Source organism: Tachyglossus aculeatus, chromosome 14 (genome assembly GCF_015852505.1).
Source record: "Tachyglossus aculeatus isolate mTacAcu1 chromosome 14, mTacAcu1.pri, whole genome shotgun sequence".
Lineage (NCBI taxonomy): Eukaryota > Metazoa > Chordata > Mammalia > Monotremata > Tachyglossidae > Tachyglossus > Tachyglossus aculeatus.
Genome location: NC_052079.1, coordinates 19,751,850 through 19,773,543, shown reverse-complemented (window position 1 = coordinate 19,773,543; position 21,694 = coordinate 19,751,850). Strand labels below are relative to the sequence as shown.

At 43.1% G+C, this 21,694-nt stretch overlaps 1 protein-coding gene across 3 annotated transcripts in view; it reads left to right on the top strand.

Moving 5' to 3' along the window:
* PTPRR (protein tyrosine phosphatase receptor type R) overlaps positions 1–21,694 on the top strand; it is a 247,635-nt gene that overhangs the window by 131,626 nt on the left and 94,315 nt on the right. For 2 of the 3 annotated variants that reach the window (XM_038756285.1, XM_038756287.1), the window contains one exon: positions 7,814–8,064. In XM_038756285.1, the coding sequence (XP_038612213.1) occupies positions 7,814–8,064 (251 nt within the window). The remainder of the gene's footprint in view (positions 1–7,813; positions 8,065–21,694) is intronic. The other variant, XM_038756286.1, reaches the window with a different exon arrangement.

The following is a 21,694-nucleotide window of genomic DNA, read 5'->3' as shown; positions in this document are numbered from 1 at the left end:
ACCGCAGTCATTCAATTGTATTTACTGAGCGCTTACTATGTGCAGAGCAGTATACTGAGCACTTGGGAGACTATAGCATAACAGGTCTTCTGACTTTTAGGCCCATACTCTGTCCACTAGGCCATGTTACTTCTCTTGATCTTGCATCTACCCCAGTGCTTAACACACAGTAAGCAACAAGTATCAAAATATATTAGACAATCAATCAGTCGTATTTATTGAGCACTTACTATGTGCAGAGCATTTCCTTTGTACTTGGAGAGTGCAATGCAACAGATAATACCAATAATAATGACGATGTTGATAGTCTAATAATCAGTAGGCATTCACATATAGTTCTACTCAAAAGCACCTCTTTGTAGTAGGACATACCACATTCTTTGTTTTAACATTTTTCTTCTGATTCTTTTCTACTCAAATAAGTTTTGAGAACTTTCATTATAGGGGAATTTTTAAAGATAGGCTGTTTGTAAGTATACTTTCAGATCCTGGATCCTCTCAGTCCATGGGAAAAATAAGGTTTTTGTTTTTTTTTTCAAGAACAGAGAAGTATACCCTGAAAAGTAGATCAAATACTGCTATTTGTGTCTAATCTTATATGTTTCAAAACTGAAATAGAAGTAATTGAATGAAATATGTGTATTTATATTATAAAACCAAAGCAGTATGTTGTGGTAATGGAAAATTGCATATACTGGATCACAGTAACATACAACTGGGATCAAGTTTCAGAATATGCCATGTTATTTACATTCCTTAAAAAAAAAAAAAACCCACCAGGGGTTTTTGAAGCTACCAGGCCCAAAATTAGACATGCATGACATTTTCAAATATGTACAGCTTATTTAGCACCTCTCAGGAGTGAATGTGGAGTGGGCGTGCAACAAACAGTCAGACAAATACAATTTTCCAAGATAAATTGTGTGGGCAAATTCCATTCCATTCAGACAGTTTTAGATGCATGGAATTTGTGACTAAGAAGAATTAGTCCCCAATACTGAATAAAAAATAGCAAGAACACTCCTTATCATTCAAAATAAGTACAACTAGTAGTTTCTAAGGAAGGCAGAGGGCATTTGTGAGACATAGGCAGCAGCATTCGGAGAGGAAAATTGCTACCTGGAAAACACTTTCAGAAAATGACAAAAGCGCAGTAGGTTTGGAGTGGTACCAAAATTTTTCCAAGTCAAACACACAGGAGTCATAATGGTTAGACTTTCTATATTAGCATGGCCTTCAGTGTTCAGTAGAAACTGATTTTTTAGAAGACCATCATTAGTTCAATGCCCACAAGTCAGTGAACATTGGAGGCAGAGGTCATGGGTTAAAATCCTGGCTCCTCAAGTTGTCAGCTGTGTGACTTGGGGCATGTCACTTAACTTCTCTGTGCCTCAGTTACCTCATCTGTAAAATGGGGTTTAAGACTGTGAGCCCCCCGTGGGACAACCTGATCACCTTGTAACCTCCCCAGCGCTTAGAACAGTGCTTTGCACATAGTAAGTGCTTAAAAATTGCCATCATTACTATTATTATTGAAAATAATCATGAAAAGAAAATAGTGTTATGCTTCAGATAGTATCCAAGATAGCCCATCAGTAACACAATACCCCATGACTGTGTATGCTTCCCCAGTTCCTAAGGCAAAATGGGTTAAAAAATCCCGAGGATGTCTCCCCACCAGAATATATAGAAGCAGTAGACTCTCTCTGTTCTCGTTTTGTACGTGATTTGCATCTGTTTATTCATTCATTCATTAAGTAGCATTTATTGAGCACCATTTATTGAACACCGAGTGTGTGTAGGATACTGTACTAGACACATAGAAGAATATATGTGAATATATATCTTTTAGACTGTGAGCCCACTGTTGGGTAGGGACTGTCTCTATGTGTTGCCAACTTGTACTTCCCAAGCGCTTAGTACAGTGCTCTGCACACAGTAAGCACTCAATAAATATGATTGATGATGATGATGAATATGTCCTCAGACTGTAGCATTTGTGGCTGGGATGGGGCTTGGGCTGCTATTTCCAGCAGCTCTTTCTAAAGTCCTGCCGTCATTGCTTTTCCTGGGAGGTGTCTGCAAATGCTGGCCCTACTTGTGGAAAAATTCTCAGTGGTATTTATTGGGTGCTTACTCCATACAGTGTTCTGTACTAAGCACTTAGGAGTGTAGCACAGAGTAAGCAGAAGCAATTCCAGGAGGATAATAAACGGTATATTCAGTTCTTCCACAGAGTTTGTCTTTACTGCATGCTTTTTAAGGTCAGCATTAGCAAATTCGTCAGTGAGATACGGTGTCGGAAAACATGTTCATGCGTTCAACGTGGAACCGGTCAAGGCACCGATATGACTGTGTGTTTTCTTTAGCGTGGGATTACATCTGACATTTAGGAGAACTGAGAGTATTTGATTTCAATTACAGACGTTCTAGAAATTCTAGAAAATGGCTCTAGGTTCGGCTGCCTGATGTCTGATTGGGATGTACAAAATTGGCGATGATTTTGAGTGAAGTACCTGCTTCAAACTAGTTTTCAAAGAAAACTAAGAACATGTGTAACCTTGTTTCAACACAAACTCTGAGTGTGGCCTATTTCTTGCAGGTGAACATTCTTTTCAAAGAACTACTGATTGCCTGAGATATCTTTATGAACTGCTCTTTTCCTCAATTCTGTCTTTTCCCTCCTCTTGTCTCTCTGCTCCTCTTATGTCAATCAGTCAAATCAGTGGTATTTCTTGAGCACTTACTGTGTGCAGAGCACTGTACTAAGTGCCTGGGAAAATTCAATGCAATAGAGTTGATAGACATGATCCCTGCCTATAAGGTGCTTACAGTCTAGAGGAAGGAACTTACAGGTGAGAATCTTGGTGAAAACTTTGCCGATTTATATGTTTTTTTTAAATCTTGAAAGGACAATAGACGTCTCAGAGGGAAAAATGAAGATTCCACTGGCCTAGAACTTATATTGTAGATTCTGCTTGCTGACTGGACTGCAAAATAATTAATCACATCTCCTTTTTTTAAAAAAAATGGTACTTGTTGAGCACTTAATTTGTGTCAAGGTCTCAGCCAAACATTAGGGTAAATACAAGATAATTAGGTTGGATGCAGTCCCTCACGCACACGAGGCTCAATCTAGGTAGAAGGGACTTGAAAATGAGCAATGACGTGTGGCTAAAAATCTATCTGAAGTAGACCACTATGACCAATATGACCAGTATCACTCATTGGTCCCATTATTGCCCCCGTCTATATTGTAAGCTCATTATTATTATTACTATTTTCAAACACTATGCTAATTAATCAGATTGGACACAGTCCCTGTCCCACATGGGGCTCACAGAAAAAGGGAGAAGAGGGATTGAGTCCCCATTTTACACATGAGGAAACTGAGGTACAGAGAAGTGAAGGGACTTGCCCAAGGTCACCTGGAAGGCAAGGGGCCAAGACAGGATTAGAATCCACATTCCCTGACCCCCAGGCCTGTGCTCTTTCCACTAGGCCATACTGCTTCTCCAGTATAATAATGATGGTCTTTGTTAAGTGCTTACTATGTGCCAGGCACTGTACTAAGCGCTGGATGGGTTTCTGCCTCTGCCTTTTTGTTTCTTCAACTCTTGGAGGAAATTTGCCTATGTTTGACCAGGCCTATGTCTACCAATTTTCTTGTTTTGTTCTCTCCCAAGCAGTTAGTACAGTGTGCTCTGAGCACACTAGGAGCTCAGTCAACACCGTTGCTGCAGAAATAAGTACCGAATCTGGCCTCAGCGGGCCAAAAGAATTAATTTACCTCTCAGAACCTCAGAGACACACCAGGAAAGAGTCAGAAATGACGAAAAATAGTTCTCTCTGTCACACTTACGAGCTGGGAGATAGTGGACAAATAGAAAATGTGTTTATTAAAAGGTGAGATGAGATTTAGAGGTGATCTTATATATCTTTATTCATTTTCCAGGTTGCGGTGTTTTCTATGCTAAGGTAGATAACTTTCCGCACACCAGGCATATACCGCAGGAGGTAGACTGATCTCTGACTTGGATGAAATGCGTAAATGACCAATTACAAAATGTACGAGATTCTTTGCTAAGGGGAGTTTCCAACCTCCTGGACAAGAGACAAAACTTTCAGCTACAGTTTGCTTTTCTAAAATAGTTTTGAAAATGCCAGATGACACATTGGCTGTCAAGCCCAACTAAGGAACTCAATTTTCATGTTAATCTTTTTCAGCAAGCTTCCTTGAAAAACAGAAAGCCTTGTAAAAAGTATAAGCAGAAAGGCAAGGGTTCGAATGCCTCTGAATGTTACATTTTCATTTCGTAGTTCATGCATTCTCTGGAACAAACATTGTAATTTATTCCTGAGCAGAGGTGTTTGTTTTCTTTAGCTTTCAGGGGGAAATGACTGACATCGGATTTTTGGTGAACATCAGTCTACTAGGAATGATAGTCCTATAACTTTCATCAGTTACACATTTAGTTAGAAAAGGAGTAGACCGGATGTGTCTTCCAGTTGGTTTTGTTTCTTCTGGCTTCTCTTTTGTAGAATCTGTGGCAAAGCACAGTTTGAGAACTGGTTTCGAGGCTGATGGTGATTGCTTTGTTAAAATATCATACTTTGGGCCCTAGCCAAGCTGAAGATGTTCCCTGTGAATGGATTTAATCCTGCAGTGAAAAAGCATACTCAAATCTGTTTGAGCTTAGAAGTGTCGTTTGAGGCCAATGGGTGCTTTTGTGATTGACTTCAGAGACTTTCCCGTTTCTCACAGTCTGCCAGGCATGTCTCTCTAGAGAATATTTTCAGGTAAGCTGGGTAACCAGTCTCTAATTGGATCTAGGTCTTGCTTTTTAGAAGCTAGCAAAGCGCTGATGGAAATCGAGAGGTTTACAAGCTCATTCGGATGGGGCTGGCATTCTTCATTGTGACATTACTTTAAATATCCAGCTGTTCAGAAAATGGCATGCTTTCTAATCATTCCTTATAGGGGAAGAGTGCCATTCTCCAAGGGTTGCCAAGCAAAACAGAGGTGCCCCGCATGTCGTGATCGAACATGGGGAAATTTCCTGGAAGTCAGAAGGTCATGGGTTCCAATTCCTGCTGCACCACTTGTCTGCTGTTTGACCTCGTGCAAGTCACTTCACTTCTCAGGGCCTCAGTTTCCTCATCTGTAAATTGGGGATTAAGACTGGGAGCCTTAATGTGGGACAGGGACTGTGTCCAACCTGATTAGCTTGTATCCACCCGTGTGCTTAGAGCGGTGCCTGCAACATAGTAAGCACTTCACAAATACCATAATTATTATTACTTGAAGAAACAGTAAGACCAAGGCAGAAACCCATAGTGGAGAAGCAGTGTGGTCTAGTGGAAAGAGCACAGGCATGAGAGTCAGAGGAGGTGGGTTCTAATTCCGGCTCAGCCAGCTGCTTACTGTGTGGCCTTGGGCAAGTCACTTAACTTCTCTGTGCCTGCATTCCTCATTTGTAAAATGGGGATTCAATCCCTGTTCTCCCTCCTCCTTAGACTGTGAGCCCCATGTGGAACAGGAACTGTGTCCAGTCTAATTAACTTGTATCTACCCCAACACTTAGAACCATCCTTATTAGAAGAAAGGATCATAAGTAAACAAAGAAAGGATCAAGCTCTGAATAGACTGTAAGCTCACTGTTAGGCTGTAAGCTCATTGTGGGCAGGGGATTTGTCTGTTTATTGTTATTCTACTCTCCCAAAAGCTTAGTAAAGTGCTTTGCAGACAGTGAGCTCTCAATAAATATGATTGAATGAATGAATGAGTATACTGATGCCCAGGTGCATAGTTTTGATCCATTTATATTGAAGATAATGAGGCAGTGAATTTTATAACATGTTATGGTTTTTTTGAATCTTTCTACCCTAGCTATAAATTCAGAGGGATTTCTAATGTTAGCAAAATGCATTCTAGATTTCCTTGGTGAAAAGACACCCATTTTCCTAGCTTTCCCATTCAATCGTATTTATTGAGCGCTTACTGTGTGCAGAGCACTGTACTAAGCACTTGGGAAGTACAAGTTGGCATAGGAAATGAAATTTCATATGAAATGAAATGATTTCTCATATGAAATCATTTTATCTTGTGGGAGAAGGTTGGGGATAAGCAGGGAAACAGGATGGGTAGAGTCTATTGACCAGGAGAGCTTTCAGTGGGACAGGGAGGGGGGTTTGGGAGGAGTTATGAGGAGCCCTGAATGGGAAACCCCAAAGCTGGGGGTGCTGAGAATAAAATTGAAGAGGCTCCCCAGAGGAGCCAGGCTGTGGAATTGTTGTTTCTCTTAACCGGCTTTTAGATTGTGAACCCCACAAGGGATAGGGTTGTGTATTTTCTCCCAGTGCTTAGTATAGCGCTCTGCAGACGGTAAGTGCTTAATAACTACTAATACTACTGGCTTGTTTTGCTGCTTTCCTGGTCTCCAGAAAAATAATTGTGGTATTTGTTAAGCATTTGCAGTGTTCCAGGCACTGTACTAAGTTCTGGGGGAATACAAGCAAATCGGGTTAGACCCGGTCCCTGTCTCGTGGCGGGTTCACAGCCTCAATCCCCACTTTACAGATGAGGGAGCTGAGGCCCAGGGAAGTAAAGTGACTTGCCCCAGGTCACACAGCAGGGAAGTGGTGGAGCAAGGATTAGAATCCATGACCTTCTGACCCCCATCATCATCATCATCATCAATAGCATTTATTAAGTGCTTACTATGTGCAGAGCACTGTACTAAGCGCTTGGGAATCCTTTAGGCCATGGGGCTGCTCTCTCTCCAAAGAGATTCTCATCCCAGGGAGGTACAGTGGGAGATCTTCTCTGGTGGCAGGTGGAGAGAAACAGCGTGGCTCAGTGGAAAGAGCCTGGGTTTGAGAGTCACAGGTCATGGGTTCTAATCCCGGCTCCGCCACATGTCTACTGTGTGACCTTGGGCAAGTCATTTAACTTCTCTGGGCCTCAGTTCCCTCATCTGTAAAATGAGGATGAAGACTGTGAGCCCCACGTGGGACAACCTGATCACCTTGTATCCCCCCAGCACTTCGAACAGTGCTTCGCACATAGTAAGCGCTTAACAAATGCCATTATTCTTCTTCTTCTTCTCACCAAACCCAGCCGACTACCAGAAGGTCTTCGGTCACTAGCTACCCATGTAGCTGTTCTGAAACACGGCAGCAAGCAAAATGCAGAGGTGTCCACCTAGGAAATCAGTCAATCCATGGTCTTTATTGAGCACTTGCCACATGTAGAGCACTGTACTAAGCACTTGGGAGAGCACGATAGAACAGAACAGAACAAGGAACTCTCCCAAGCACTTAGTACAGTGCCTTTGCGTACAGTGAGTGCTCGATAAATACGATCGAATGATTGAATGAATGAATGAATAAGTGAATGTAGGAAAGGTTCAAATCCCAGCTCCGCCAATTATCAGCTGTGTGACTCTGGGCAAGTCACTTCTCCGTGCCTCAGTTCCCTCATCTGTAGAATGGGGATTACGACTGTGAGCCCCCCGGGGGACAACCTGATCACCTTGTAACCTCCCCAGTGCTTAGAACAGTGCTTTGCACATAGTAAGCCCTTAATAAATGCCATCATTATTATTATTATTATTATTAAAGGAGTTTACTGTCTAGTGAAATTTCAGGCACCCAGTGGTGATTTTTTCTGCTCTTTTTTCCTCCTGGTAGAATTGGAAGCCTTCATTTTAGCTTCACGTCCTGCGGGGAAGAGTACTGCCCATTTTTCTCGTGTTCATTTTGTTCTCTCATGGGGAAATTGGTTGATATTTGGTTCTTTCTCTTCTCCTAGGTCCTTTACAGGTTGAAAGAAAAATTTCGGTTTTCGCTGAGACAGGCTAAGGAGAAAAACCAAGAGATCCACCTTTCCCCCATCCCGTTGCAGGCAACTCAGACCGAGACAAAGACAGCGAACACTATGGTCCAGCCGCAGCTCGCCCCTAAAGTGGTGAACCCTCCAAACCGAGGCACTTCTGACATCAAACCTTCTATTTCTGCTGGGCCTTCTCCTTTCAAAATGAAACCTGTGGGACTTCAAGAGAGGTAGGGATTGTGCCTGGGGGGCAGGGTTTTGGAGGTTGGGGGCGGGGGGAGTCAATATTTATTTTGTTCCCCAGATGCTCGACTCTGCAGGGTAATGCAGCATCACCAGAATTCTTTTTCTTCTTCCTGTCAGGTGAAATTTAAATTTCTGGCTTTGAAGGAAGGCCGTGTTTCTAGGCGGACCTGAGAAATTCTGCAGCCATCCTGGGTGTTTTCCTCATCTTTCTCAATCATTCAATCAATCAATCGTATTTATTGAGCACCTACTGTGTGCAGAGCACTGTACTAAGTGCTTGGGAAGTACAAGTTGGGAACATATAGAGACAGTCCCTACCCAACAGTGGGCTCACGGTCTAGAAGGGGGAGACAGAGAACAAAACAAAACATATTAACAAAATAAAATAAATAGAATAGATATGTACAAGTAAAATAAATAAATAAATAGAGTAATAAATATGTACAAACATATATACAAATATACAGGTGCTGTGGGGAAGGGAAGGAGGTAAGACGGGGGGATGGAGAGGGGGGTGAGGGGGAGAGGAAGGAAGGGGCTCAGTCTGGGAAGGCCTCCTGGAGGAGGTGAGCTCTCAGTAGGGCCTTGAAGGGAGAAAGAGAGCTAGCTTACCCCTACATTCTTCCCATCTTCTCAACTGAGTCAGGTAGCAATTATAATAATAAGGGAGCGTATCTATGTGCCAAACATTGTGATAAGCCCTGGGGTGGGTACAAGATAATCAGTCCTACCCAGTGCTCACAGTCTACGAGGGAAAGGAGAAGAGGGATTTTATCCCCATTTTACGGATGAGAAATCTGAGGCCCAAAGAAATTAAATCACTTGCCCAAGATCACACAGCAAGCAAGCGGCAGAGCCGGGTTTAGAACCCAGATCCTCTGACTCCCAATCTCATGTGCTTTCTGCTAGGCCAAGCTTCTTTATTTCTCTTTCTCCCTTTCTATCTTTTTCTTTCTTCCTTTATCTTCTTTTCTTTTGTCTTTCTCTTTCACTCTCCCTCTCTATCTCTTTCTCCTTTTTCTCCTGTCTTCCTTCCTATCTCATGATGGCTCTGTTCTACCCACGGAGAAGCCTAGGAAAGTCATTTTCAGGGAGTTGATCCATGTACTGTTATCAACATTTTTACTTCATTCTTTGCCCCAAGAGGAATGTAAGTCTCAGGTGTACTCTCTCTCTATGACTGCAACAGGTACCAAGGCAAAGATCTATTTTTGTTTAATTAAAACCAACGCTTTTGGCGTAATGATAGGATTATATGCAATTTACCCTAATGGAAAGAGCAAAGGACAGAGAGTCAGGAGGCTGAGGTTTTAGCCTCTACTCTAGCCAATTGCTAGCTAATTGCTAAATGTGTCTAGTCGCTGGACTTCTCTGTGCCCCAGTTTACTCAGCTGTAAAAAAGGGATAAAATAACTGTTCTCTCTCCTTCTTAGATGGTGAATGTGTGCGTGTTTTGGAAGGGGACTGGGTCTAATGCGATTATTTTATATCTACCCCAGCACTTGGAATATAGTAAGTGCTTTATTCAGCACCTTTATTAGTATGAATATGTCTCAGCTTTAGCGACAATCTCAAAAGTTATGTGAATGCAATCTCAGGAATTGGTTTTGCATTTTTCAGTAGCTATTCCTTTCCTTTATTCCATACCATAATGCCCGCAATGTGAGGCAGGTATCAAGTCCTGGAAGAGAGAGAAAAGAGCTGTGGAAATATCTATAATATTCCAAGAGTTCAGAAAACTTCACTGTCAATTTTAGGGTTTAAACACTCTTGGCTTCTGCTGGCCGGGTCCATTACGGGCAGGGAATATGTCTGTTATATTGTACTCTCCAAAGCGTTTAGTACAGGGCTCTGGTGCACAGAAAGTGCTCAATAAATACAACTGACTGACTGATTGACCGACGTAAAGAAACACAAAGTCTTTCCATCCAGTTTCCCTTTATGCTGTAGTAAAATCATATTCCTCGTTTATGATAGAAGTCTGTTTTCATTAAAGCATAAGAGGACGTCCATGAAGACCACATCATGGCTTGGTTTTCCAATAGATGTCCATCGTTATGGCATATAAACCTGTCACCACTGATTGGGGATTTCATTATCGGGCCTGAAAGACTAGGCGCGGCAATAATAAAGGAAGCCAGAGATGAAAAGCACGTTTAATTAGAAAAAGAAGGGGTGCTTAAACTAACAAAGGACAACTGGACTTGAGTTATGAAGTCTGTTCAAATCAGAAAGCCATTCTTCGAGGATCTTTTGAGAAATCGAGCAATCAATCAATCCCCCCAGTTGAGGCTGAGAATAATTTGGGTTTCTACATTACTGTAAACTCCTGAATTTGGACATGACCAACAGGGTAGTGAGTCAGAAGATTCAGAAGCAGCCTGGCCTAGTGGAAGAAGCACAGGCCTGGGAGTTAGAGGACCTGGGTTCTGATCCCACCTCCGCCTCCCGCCCGCTGTGTGACCTTAGGCAAGTCATTTCACTTCTCTGTGCCACAGTTCCCTCATGTGCAAAATGGGGGTTCAATACCTGATCTCCCTCTTACTTAGATTGTGACCCCCATGTGGGACCTGATTATCTTGTAACTACTCCAGTGCTTAGTACAGTGCTTGACTAGAGAAGCAGCATGGCTTAAGTGAAAGAGCACGGGCTTGGGAGTCAGAGGTCATGGGTTTTTATCCTAACTCTGCCACTCGTCTGCTCTGTGACCTCGGGCAAGTCGCTTAACTTCTCTGTGCCTCTGTTCCCTCATCTGTAAAATGGGGATTAAGACTGTGAGCCCCACATGGGACAACCTGATCACCTTGTATCCTCCCCAGCGCTTAGAACAGTGCTTTGCACATAATAAGCGCTTAACAAATCCCATCATTATTATTATTGACACATAGTAGGCACTTAAGAAATACCATTATTATAATTATCATTATTATTAATAATAAATGTAATCCCATCTTGGGGACTGACAACTGGGAGATCACTTATGCCCTGGGACTCAGTTTCCCCTTTTTTAGACCAGGAATAACAATGTTGGCATCTCCTCAAACCATAGAGATTCTTTGTGGTCAGTCATATATGCGTGGCAGAGGTCTAAACTCTTCGAGAAGAAGAAGCCATATAAGTCTAGACTCTGGGATCTTACGTACTTATTGGGCTCAATACTCCTTTTTAAATCAAAGAGGATACGAATGCATCCTTACTGGTATGTATGGGAGAGGAGTCTGTCTCCAGTTCTTGGATTCTAGGGATTGGAGTTCGAAAAATCCAGTCTCCTGGTGAGAGAGAGAGAGATCTCCCTATGAAGGTAAAAACACCCTTAAGGTGACCCGATCAAATAGCGGGGAAGAAAATTCTACAATTTCCCTTCGTACTGATTACCAGTCTCTCAAAAACCTTTCCATGCCTGTAAATGTAGGCTAGTGTATCAGAATTCTTCCACAGTTTGATCTCGTCATTGCATTATTTCATTAGAGAAGGATTTGTTTCTGTAGTTAAAATATTTCTTTAAGATAGTGGATATTCAGAGACAGGTTAACAATGATAATTATGATATTTGTTAAGCGTTTACTATGTGCCAGGCACTGTACTAAGTACTGGGGTGGATACAGGCAAATCGGGTTGGACACAGCCCCTTGACCCATGCGGGGTTCAGAGTCCCAATTCCCATTTTGTAGATGAGGTAACTGAAGTCCAGAGAAGTGAAGTGATTCACCCAAGGTCACACAGCAGACAAGAGGCAGAGCCGGGATTAGAACCCACGGCTTTCTGACTCTCAGGCCCGTATTCTATTCACTACAGTTACATCAAACAAATCAAGACTAGCAGACTAGCATCTTAATTTGCTTTGTTGATTGTTTTTTCTTTTTCCTCTCTTCTGTCCCCTTTGATCTTTACTGAATTGGAAAGAGCAATCCCAGAAAATGGGCTGGGATCAAAAATCCCTCATAATCCCAAAAGCCTCCAGAAAGCTCCCCTCTCGCTAGAGGTGAAATGTCTAGTTTCTTCAAGGCGAGGCTGGCTACCTCTTCCGTGGCTGCCAGCAGTTAGAAACAGCTAAAGTATGGCCCAGTATAATTTCTAGATTGTGGAAAGTTAGTGATGCATTTTCCAGTGTGGGAAACCAACAGGCAGATAGGTTAATGCTTGCCTGATTCCCTGTATATGTGTATATATGTTTGTATGTATTTATTACTCTATTTTATTTGTACATATTCATTCTATTTATTTTGTTTTGTTAGTATGTTTTGTTTTATTCTCTGTCTCCCCCTTCTAGACTGTGAGCCCACTGTTGGGTAGGGACCGTCTCTATATGTTGCCAACTTGTAATCCCCAAGCACTTAGTACAGTGCTCTGCACACAGTAAGCGCTCAATAAATATGATTGAATGAATGAATGATTCCTCATTTTCCTCGCATGAATTTCTCTGAAAATCAAAAATCGAGCAAGAACAGTGGGGAAATAGCTATAATATTCCAAGAGTTCAGAAAACTTCACTGTCAATTTTAGGGTTTAAACACTCTTGGCTTCTGCTGGCTGGGTCCATTACGGGCAGGGAATATGTCTGTTATATTGTACTCTCCAAAGCGTTTAGTATAGGGTTCTGGTGCACAGAAAGTGCTCAATAAATACAACTGACTGACTGATTGACTGATGTACAGAAACACAAAGTCTTAGCTTTCTACTGTAGAAGCTCTCTAGCTTAGTGGAAAGAGCCCAGGCCTGAGAATCAGGAGACCTGAATTCTACGATTGGCTCTGCCGCTTGCCTGCAGTGTGACCTTGGGCCAGTTACTTAACTTCCCTGTGCCTCAGTTTCCTCCTCTGTAAAATGGGGAATAAGTACCTGCTCCCCCCAGTTAGACTCTGAGCTCCATATGGGTCAAAAATTGTGTGTGATCCGATTGTATTGCATCTACCCCAGTGCTTAACACAATGCACGTACTATGCATAATAATAATAATATTTGTTAAGCGCTTACTATGTGCAGAACACTGTTCTAAGCGCTGGGGAAGTTACAAGGTGATCCGGTTGTCCCATGGGGGGCTCCCAGTTTTAATCCCCATTTTACAGATGAGGTAACTGAGGCGTGGAGAAGTGAAGTGACTTGCCCAAAGTCACACAGCTGACAGTTGGCGGAGTTGGGATTTGAACCCATGACCTCTGACTCCAAAGCCCGGGCTCTTTTCACCGAGCCAAGCTGCTTCTCCATCAGGTACCGTGCAAAGTGCTGCTGCAGATAAAAGATGATTAGGTTGAACACAGCCCATGGCCCACATGGGGCTCAAAGTCCCCACTTTCCAGATGAGGTAACTGAGGCCCAGAGAAGTGAAGCGACTTACCCAAGGTCACACAGCAGACAAGTGCCAGGGTTGGAATTAGAACCCAGGTCCTTCGGACTCCCATCCACTAGGACTTGCTGCTTCTCATCACTAGTATTATTATAATTACTGCAGGAGCCAGACTGTGAGCCCACTATTGGGTAGGGACTGTCTCTATATGTTGCCATTTTGTACTTCCCAAGCGCTTAATACAGTGCTCTGCACATAGTAAGCGCTCAATAAATACGATTGATGATGATGATGATGATGATGATGATGATGATGATCTGTCTACGCGGGGGCTGGGTTGACAGGGAGCCAGAAATGGAAGTTTGGGAGCCGACCCATCTTTCCAGAAAGTGCAATAGCTTGGCTCTGCCCATCCTCCAACACCCAGGGCTGCATGACAGCAAACGTCATTCATTCATTCATTCATTCATTCATTCAATCGTATTTATTGAGCGCTTATTGTGTGCAGAGCACTGGACTAAGCGCTTGGGAAGTCCAAGCTGGCAACATCTAGAGACGGTCCCTACCCAACAGCGGGCTCACAGTCTAGAAGGGGGAGATGGACAACAAAACCAAACATTAACAAAATAAAATAAATAGAATAAATATGTACGAGTAAAATAAATACATAGATTAATAATGGTACATATCTATTCTATTTATTTTATTTTGTTAGTATGTTTGGTTTTGTTCTCTGTCTCCCCCTTTTAGACTGTGAGCCCACTGTTGGGTAGGGACTGTCTCTATATGTTGCCAATTTGTACTTCCCAAGCGCTTAGTACAGTGCTCTGCACATAGTAAGCGCTCAATAAATACGCTCGATGATGATGATGATGATGATGGCACTTTCCAAGCGCTTAGTCCAGCGCTCTGCGCCCAGTCGGTGCTCAATAAATCCGACCGAATGAATGAATGGGTGCTGTGCCAAGCACGGTTCTAAGTGCTGGGGTAGATACAAGGTAATCAAGTTGTCCCACGTAGGGATCATGGTCTTCGTCCCCATTTTACAGATGGGGAAACTGAGGCACAGGGGACTTAACTGACTTGCCCAAGGTCACATCATCTGACCTTTCTTCCGTCACCAGCCGTAATGTGCTTCATTTTCATCCTCCGTAAATTTCACGGAGCGCCGGTGGTGTCCTGGAGGCGGTTAAAGGGGAATGAGGGTGGGGCCACCTGAAACTCCCTTATCTGGAATGGGGTGTGCAGGGAAGACTGAAATGGGCCATGAAAAGGGTGTTTGGAAATACCATGGGGGAGCAAAGGTTCCATTTACTACTGTTTATGCGCCACAGGTGGAAATTCCTGGGCATTTCCTCATGCTCCCCTGGATGGAGGACCTTCCAGGAGAAGCAGCGTGGCCCAGTGGAAAGAGCCTCGGAGTCAGAGGTTGTGGGTTCTAATCCCGGCTCTGCCACCTGTCTGCTGTGTGACCTTAGACAAGTCCCTTCACTTCTCTGGGCCTCAGTTACCTCATCTGCAAAATGGGGATTAAGGCCGTGAGCCCCACTTGGGACAGGGACTGTGCCTGACCTGATTACGTGGCTCAGTGGAAAGAGCGCGGGCTTTGGAGTCAGAGGTCATGGGTTCGAATCCCGGCTCCGCCAACTGTCAGCTGTGTGACTTTGGGCAAGTCACTTCACTTCTCCACGCCTCAGTTCCCTCATCTGTAAAATGGGGATTAAAACTGGGAGCCCCCCATGGGACAACCTGATCACCTTGTAACCTCCCCAGCACTTAGAACAGTGCTTTGCCCATAGTAAGCGCTTAATAAATGCCATTATTATTATTATTACCACGATTATTATTATTATTATTATTATGAAATTAATCACATAGTAAGCGCTTAACAAATGCCATCATTATTATTATTACTACCTTGTATATGCCCCAGAGCTGAGAACTGCTTGGCACATAGTAAGCACCTAAGAAGTGCTTAAGAAGTAAGTAGAGAAGCAGCGTGGCTCAGTGGACAGAGCCCGGGCTTTGGAGTCAGAGGTCACGAGTTCAAACCCCGGCTCCGCCAATTGTCAGCTGTGTGACTTTGGGCAAGTCACTTCACTTCTCTGGTCCTCAGTTCCCTCATCTGTAAAATGGGGATTAAGACTGTGAGCCCCCCGCGGGACAACCTGATCACCTTGTAACCTCCCCCGCGCTTAGAACAGTGCTTTGCCCATAGTAAGCGCTTAATAAATGCCATTATTATTATTATTACCACGATTATTATTATTATTAAGAAATTAATCAAAGGCGAGGAGGGAAAACAAAAGAGATGGCAAGAACATTTCAACTTCCTCCTCAACATCATCTTCCACAATTGAAAACGTGGCTTTGAAAACCCTACAAAGCCTTCCAAATATGTGAAGTCATGGCACACGTGCCGACGGTTGGCTAAATCATCGAAGCAGTCAGAGCCCTGAAAAATAAAAATGTCACTGGAGCCAGTGACATCTAGTGCACAGAACACGGGCCTGGGAATCAGAAGGACCTGGATTCTAATCTCTCCTCCACCACTTGTCTGCTGTGTGATCTTGGGCAGGTCACTTCACTTCTCTGGGCCTCAGTTCCCTCATCTGTAGAATGGGGATTAAGACTGTGAGCCCCCCGTGGGACAACCTCATCACCTTGTAACCTCCCCAGTGCTTAGATCAGTGCTTGGCACATAGTAAGCGCTTAACAAAGTACCACAATTATTATTATTAGGTAACAGAATTATGTGATAGCTTTTAGGTTGCCAGTCTCTGTTGCCAGTCTGAATTTTTGGTTGTGTGCAACGGCTTCCCTGATGCAGGCTAATAATAATAATAATAATAATAATAATGATAATAGCATAATCAGTCATCACGGCTTTACTAATAATGATGATGGTATTTGTTAAGCACTTACCATGTGCCAAGCACCGTTCTAAGCGCTGGGGTAGATACAAGGTAATCACGTTGCCCCAGGCGGGGCTCACAGTCTTAATCCCCATTTTACAGATGAGGTAACTGAGGCACAGAGAGGCTTGGCCTGTAACAGCTGGCTGATTCAGTGAATCAGTTTTATGATCTTCTAGACTGTGAGCCCACTGTTGGGTAGGGACTGTCTCTATATGTTGCCAATTTGTACTTCCCAAGCGCTTAGTACAGTGCTCTGCACATAGTAAGCGCTCAATAAATGCGATTGATGATGATGATGATCATCTGCTCGTCTTCTTGGGTGTGGGCCTCTAGGGCAGTGTTGTGAGTTATTTGTGGTAATTACAGTAATTCATGAGTGACTGTCTCTAACACTGTGGATGGTGCCTGAAGTTCGTTGAGTCGCAGGAGTGTCCCGACGTTGCAGAAGTTTAAAATAATGACTGCATCCTGGTCTTTTGTTGTACCCTGCAGCGTGGCTGCCTAGAACAAGTCTTTTTATTTTTATTTTTAATGGCATTCGTTAAGCACTTCCTATTTTACTTGTACATATCTATTCTATTTATTTTATTGTGTTAGTATGTTTGGTTTTGTTCTCTGTCTCATCATCATCATCATCATCAATCGTATTTATTGAGCGCTTACTATGTGCAGAGCACTGTACTAAGCGCTTGGGAAGTACAAATTGGCAACATATAGAGACAGTCCCCACCCAACAGTGGGCTCACAGTCTAAAAGGGGGAGACAGAGAACAAAACCAAACATACTAACAAAATAAAATAAATAGGATAGATATGTACAAGTAAAATAAATAAATAAATAAATAAATAGAGTAATAAATATGTTCAAACATATATACATATATACAGGTGCTGTGGGGAAGGGAAGGAGGTAAGATGGGGGGGATGGAGAGGGGGACGAGGACTGTGAGCCCACTGTTGGGTAGGGACTGTCTCTATATGTTGCCAACTTGGACTTCCCAAGCGCTTAGTACAGTGCTCTGCACACAGTAAGCGCTCAATAAATACGATTGATGATATATGTTTGTACATATTTATTACTCTATTTATTTTACTTGTACACATCTATTCTATTTATTTTATTGTGTTAGTATGTTTGGTTTTGTTCTCTGTCTCCCCCTTTTAGACTGTGAGCCCACTGTTGGGTAGGGACTGTCTCTATATGTTGCCAACTTGGACTTTCCAAGCGCTTAGTACACTGCTCTGCACACAGTAAGCACTCAATAAATACGATTGATGATATATGTTTGTACATATTTATTACTCTATTTATTTTACTTGTACATATCTATTCTATTTATTTTATTGTGTTAGTATGTTCGGTTTTGTTCTCTGTCTCCCCCTTTTAGACTGTGAGCCCACTGTTGGGTAGGGACTGTCTCTATATGTTGCCAACTTGTACTTCCCAAGCGCTTAGTACAGTGCTCTGCACACAGTAAGCGCTCAATAAATACGATTGATTGATGATGATGATGATGATATGCCAGGCACTGTACTAAGCACTGGGGTGGATTCAAGGTAATCAGGGGGACTCAATCCTACATGGAGCTAACAGTAGTAATTTTAAAGGTAATAATAGTAACAATAATAATGACATTTATTAAGCGCTTACTGTGTGCAAAGCACTGTTCTAAGTGCTGGGGAGGTTACAAGGTGATCAGGTTGTCCCACACGGGGCTCACAGTCTTAATCACCATTTTACAGATGAGGGAACTGAGGCCCAGAGAAGCTAAGTGACTTGCCCAAAGTCACACAGCTGACAATTGGCGGAGCCGGGATTTGAACCCATGACCTCCGGCGCCAAAGCCCGGGCTCTTTCCACTGAGCCACACTGTTTCTCTAATCAAGTAATCAGGTTGGACACAGTCACTGCCCCTGTCCCCATTTTACAGATGAGGTAACTGAGGCACAGAAAAGTTAAGTGACTTGCTCAAGGTAAGTAGCGGAGCCAGGATTAGAACCCAGGTCCTTCCAGCTCCCAGGCTGGTGCTCTATCCATTGGGCCACACTGCTTCTCAGTTCAGGAATAGTAATAATGACAATTAGTAATTGTGGCATTTGTTAAGCACTTCTTATGTGCCAAGCATTGGGATAAATATAGGATCGTCGGGTTGGACACGGTCACTGCCCCGGTCCCCGTTTTACAGAAGAGGAAACTGAGGCACAGCATACCCATCAGGCAGATGTCAGAGCCGGAATTCGAACGTAGATTCCCAGACCCATGCCCTTCCCACCAGGACTCTAGCCAGAGGAATTCTCTGGCTGGGATTCTGCCAACAGGGAAGTGTTTGCTGTGGACAGGGAATGTCACTGTTTATTATTGTATTGTGCTTTCCCAAGTGCGTAGGACAGTGCTCTGCACAAAGTAAGCACTTATTAAATCATCATCAATCGTATTTATTGAGCGCTTACTGTGTGCAGAGCACTGTACTAAGCGCTTATTAAATCTGATTGAACGATTGAATGAACGGAGAGCAATGAGATACCCAGATAATGGATGTGATCTGACCCTTCCTCCTTCCTTCTTGAAGCTGGTGGTGGTAGTAGCATCTCTGATATGCTCTGGCATGTCCTTAGTGGTCCACATGTTGAAGAAATGTTTGTACACATGCTTATAGAGGGTGTCCCCTCCATACGTGTAATAATGACAATAATAATTGTGGTATTTGTTAAGTTTTTTTTTAATGGCATTTATTAAGCACTTACTATGTGCAAAGCACTGTTCTAAGCGCTGAGGAGGCTACAAGGTGATCAGGTTGTCCCACGGGGGGCTCACAGTCTTCATCCCCATTTTACAGATGAGGTAACTGAGGCCCAGAGAAGTTAAGTGACTTGCCCAAAGTCACACAGCTGACAGTTGGTGGAGCCAGGATTTGAACCCATGACCTCTGACTCCAAAGCCCGTGCTCTTTCCACTGAGCCACGCTGCTTCTCTAAGTTCTTACTATAGTAAGTTCTTACTATACGCCAGGCACTGTACTGAGCTCTGGGGCAGATACAAATTTGTCAGGTTGGACACAGTCCCTGTCCCACAAGGGGCTCACAGTCTTAATCCTCATTTTACATTGAGGTAACTGAGGCCCAGAAAAGTGAAGCGACTTGCCCAAGGTGGCCCAGCAGACAAGTGGCGGAGGAGAGATTAGAACCCAGGCCCGTGCTTGGTCCAAGCCGCTTCTCTGCCTAGGCAGCATACTAACCAATGTTGCGATGAGAGGCAGGGAAATAGAAAACTGAAAGAAGAAAGGCAGCATTTTAGGAATCTGTCAATCAGTCGTATTTACTGAGCACTAACTGTGTGCAGAGCACTGTACTAAGCGCTTGGGAAGTACAAGTTGGCAACATATAGAGACAGTCCCTACCCAACAGTGGGCTCACAGTCTAAAAGAGCACGGTACTACTGTGCTATTAGACCAAACCAAAGGTCTACAGAACTGTAGCATTATCCAGTGTTGTCTACAGCTGGGGAATCTGGATATCTGGAGAGTTGGAATACCTCACTTTGTAGCCCCAAACCATGGCAGATTCCTGGACTGACTGAAGTAAACATTGGGAACGATTCCACCGACTCTGTTGTATTGTACTCTTCCAAGTGTTTAGTTCAGTGCTCTGTGCACAATGTCAATAAAAATGACTGATTGATCGTTATGTTGCCAACTGGTACTTCCCAAGTGCTTAGTACAGTGCTCTGCACACAGTAAGCGCTCAATAAATACGATCGATTGATTGATTGATTGATTCTGAACTAGTACAGCATTTCTTATGTTCTTATGTTCCCGAGACAAAACCTTAAAGATGACTGCGAGCCCACTGTTGGGTAGGGACTGTCTCTGTATGTTGCCAACTTGTACTTCCCAAGCGCTTAGTACAGTGCTCTGCACACAGTAAGCGCTCAATAAATACGATTGATGGTGATGGTGATGGTGATGATGAAGTGGAATATTTGCTAAACGGTCATGTGACTATCTTTGGATTCACCCCACGTGACCATAGTGCAATATTTTTTCCAACCCTTGCATTTAATTCACTCGTGGGCCCACTGTTGGGTAGGGACTGTCTCTATATGTTGCCAATTTGTACTTCCCAAGCGCTTAGTACAGTGCTCTGCACATAGTAAGCGCTCAATAAATACGATTGATGATGATGATTTATTAAGCACTTGTTAGGTGCCAAGCCCTTTCCAAAGCACTGGGGTAGATACAAGATAATCACGTAGGATACACTCTCTGTCTCGCATGCGAATCAAAATCTAAGTAGGTGGGTGAAATGGCATTAAATCCCCATTTACAGGTGAGGAAAATGAGGCAAAGAGAAGTTAGATGACTTGCCCAAGGTCACACAGCAGGAAGGTGACAGAGCCAGGATTAGAACCCTGGTTTCCCGACTGCCAGGCCTGGGCTTTTTCCACTTTAAGTGTTTTCCACTTTTCACTTTAAGTGTTCTACAAGTGCAAATAGAGTTTATGTTGAGAAGTAGCCAGGTTTTGTTCATTCTCGCTCTCTAAACATAAAAAAAAACAGACATGAGCAGCACTGTATCAGAGAAGAGCAGCTTTTGTCTTGATGAGTATGAAAATGAAAAGTCTACCTGTACTTCAAGGGCTCGGATCGGACAAAGAAGTTGCATTTCCAAGAGGCTCTTTGCAAAATAATAATAATAATAATAATAATGGCTTTTGTTAAGCGCTTACTATGTGCAGAGCACTGTTCTAAGCGCTGGGGGGGAATACAAGGTGATCAAGTGATCAAGGTGATCAAAAGACGTCATTGCGCTTGGCGAATAGTAAGTGCATTACAAATATCACTTTAAAAATTTTAAAAAAATTGACTCGGTTAAGTTCCCAAGAAGTGGCAGGTCTCAGAGGCTTAAGTAATGGATTCTATGGGGAAATCAAAGGCAGAGATTGTTTCTTTGAGTCTGCTTACATCATATTCCAAAGTAATTCAAGAACGTGATTGCCAAAAGGCTAATTCCATTCTAAATGAACTCATTAGCTGAGAAGACCAGGTTTTCACCATAGTTTTCTGTAACGTACCTTGAAAACTGCAATATTTTTGGATGCCTAAGCTCGGGTTTTTCATCATCAGAAAAGTAGTTGAAATTGTTCCGTTTTTGAAAGATGGAAAACCCAACAGGGGACAGAGAAACCTGGAGCCTGAAGTTTCAAAAGTCCATCTAAAACTGAAGGATAGTTCTGGAGTCATCATCATCATCATCAATCGTATTTATTGAGCGCTTACTGTGTGCAGAGCACTGTACTAAGCGCTTGGGAAGTACAAGTTGGCAACATATAGAGACAGTCCCTACCCAACAGTGGGCTCACAGTCTAAAAGAAAAAAATAAGTGCTTAGCGTGTGCAGATCACTGAGAAGCAGCG